Source organism: Chelonoidis abingdonii, chromosome 14, assembly GCF_003597395.2.
Source record: "Chelonoidis abingdonii isolate Lonesome George chromosome 14, CheloAbing_2.0, whole genome shotgun sequence".
Taxonomy (NCBI): Eukaryota; Metazoa; Chordata; order Testudines; family Testudinidae; genus Chelonoidis; species Chelonoidis abingdonii.
In genome coordinates, this window is record NC_133782.1 from 34,264,561 (window position 1) to 34,266,423 (window position 1,863).

At 42.8% G+C, this 1,863-nt stretch overlaps 1 protein-coding gene across 1 annotated transcript; it reads left to right on the plus strand.

Annotated features, from left to right (window-relative positions):
• The first annotated feature begins 638 nt into the window (after positions 1-638).
• LOC116821827 (olfactory receptor 6M1-like) lies at positions 639-1,592 on the plus strand. The gene has a single exon (XM_032775270.1). It carries the CDS (start codon positions 639-641, stop codon positions 1,590-1,592), a length of 954 nt encoding a protein of 317 aa, XP_032631161.1.
• Positions 1,593-1,863: the final 271 nt, after the last annotated feature.

The window sequence follows — 1,863 nt, forward strand, 5'->3', positions numbered from 1 at the left end:
CCCTATCTGGAGTAAGGTGACATATCCTGGTTATGCCAGCTGAGAAGCTAGCCCGATTGTTCTGATCTGATAGTGTTTTACAAAGGTGTAAATGATGACACAAGGTGTAAGACTGCTGATCTCTCTGTGCCGCAGTTCCTGATTTATGTTGGTGGTGTGAGGATAAAGGAATTAGTGTTTGTCAAGCACTCATTACACTTTTGGTTTCATGTAAGTACCTAGGTAGACAGAACCACTAGATCATATTGGCATCACAAGCAGTAAAGCACTTCTGAGCTTTCCAATGTGTTCATAAGATTATGGAAACGTTGGAATGAAAAGGTTTAAGAGCAGGTGAGATAGTAGAAAAATTGTGGGGGCATCTTTTATGGCTAAAGATTAAAAGTCCAGTTGGACAGCCGCTTCACAGGTGATTGGAGGTAGTATGTAGGGAAGAGAACTGAGTTTGGGGGGGCCAAGGATTACCTGAGTACTAACTAGTGACGGTTGCTTTTAGTATAATTGGTAGAAATCTGTAATCTTGGAGCTAAAGGGCCAGGATTCTAATCCTACTATCTGCAGTGTGTGTGTTATTGTGTCTGTGTTCCATAGTACATTACTGTTTTTACAACACAACATTGTTTTTCTCTAGACAACAAATGGCAGGGCTAGAGAAGGTGAATCAAACCACTATCACAGAATTTCTGCTGGTTGGATTTGAGACCCGTCCTGAGCTGCAGATAACCCTCTTTGTGATGTTCTTCACTATCTACCTGTCAACCATTGCTGGGAACATTCTCCTCATTCTCACCGTTTGGACTGACCATCATCTCCACACACCCATGTACTTCTTCCTCAGCAACTTATCCTTCCTGGAAACCGGCTATGTTTCCAATGTCATCCCCAGGCTGCTGGTGAGTTTTCTGACGCAGGACAAGACCATCTCTCTGCCAGGTTGTTGCATCCAGTTGTATGTTTTTAGCTTCCTGGGCACTACTGAATGTTTCCTCCTGACTGGGATATCCTATGACCGGTACTTAGCAATATGCAGACCATTACATTATGTAACTCTGATGAGCCCCAGGACTTGCCTTCTGTTGGCACTTGCTTCTTGGACATGTGGATTTGTGGCTCCTTCCTTCACAGTAATTATGACGTCTAAGTTGGCATTTTGCAGCCAGGGTGAAATTAACCACTTCTTTTGTGATTTAACAGCAGTGTTGAGACTTTCCTGTGAAGACACCAGCATCATTAAGGTAACATCCTTGATCTTAGCTTCCATCATTACCCTGGCCCCACTTGTCCTGACCGTTACATCCTACATTTATGTCATCCTAACCATCCTGGGAATCCCATCCACTGCTGGGAAGAAAAAGGCCTTATCCACGTGTTCCTCTCACCTCATTGTTGTCTCAACCTTCTACGGGGCTCTGATCATCATGTATGTGGTGCCCTCAGGAAACCAGTCTCTGGATTTCAACAAGGTGTTCTCCTTGTTCTACACAGTGGTGACTCCCATGTTCAACCCCATTGTCTACAGCCTGAGGAACAAAGAGGTGAAAGATGCCTTGGGAAAAGTAATCCATAAAATGTTGCTTTCTTCCAAGATGTAGCAAAGTTCTATGCCCACATTTTCAAGTGAAATCACAAGGGAAGAAAATTCAGCAGAGAAATTCTAATGTCAAACACTCCAACAACATCCTAGGTTCTTGAATGCAAATGATTCTGCTTCACCAATGGTTCTATAACTCAAAGGTTACCTGAAAAGTGTGCAAGTGTGTGGATGTGGGTATGAAAGAAAAAGAGAGATGATGAGCTATTTTGTTCATTTTTCCTTCTTCTATGATGTAGCTATCCAAATTTCACATCTAGGGTAACCTGAAT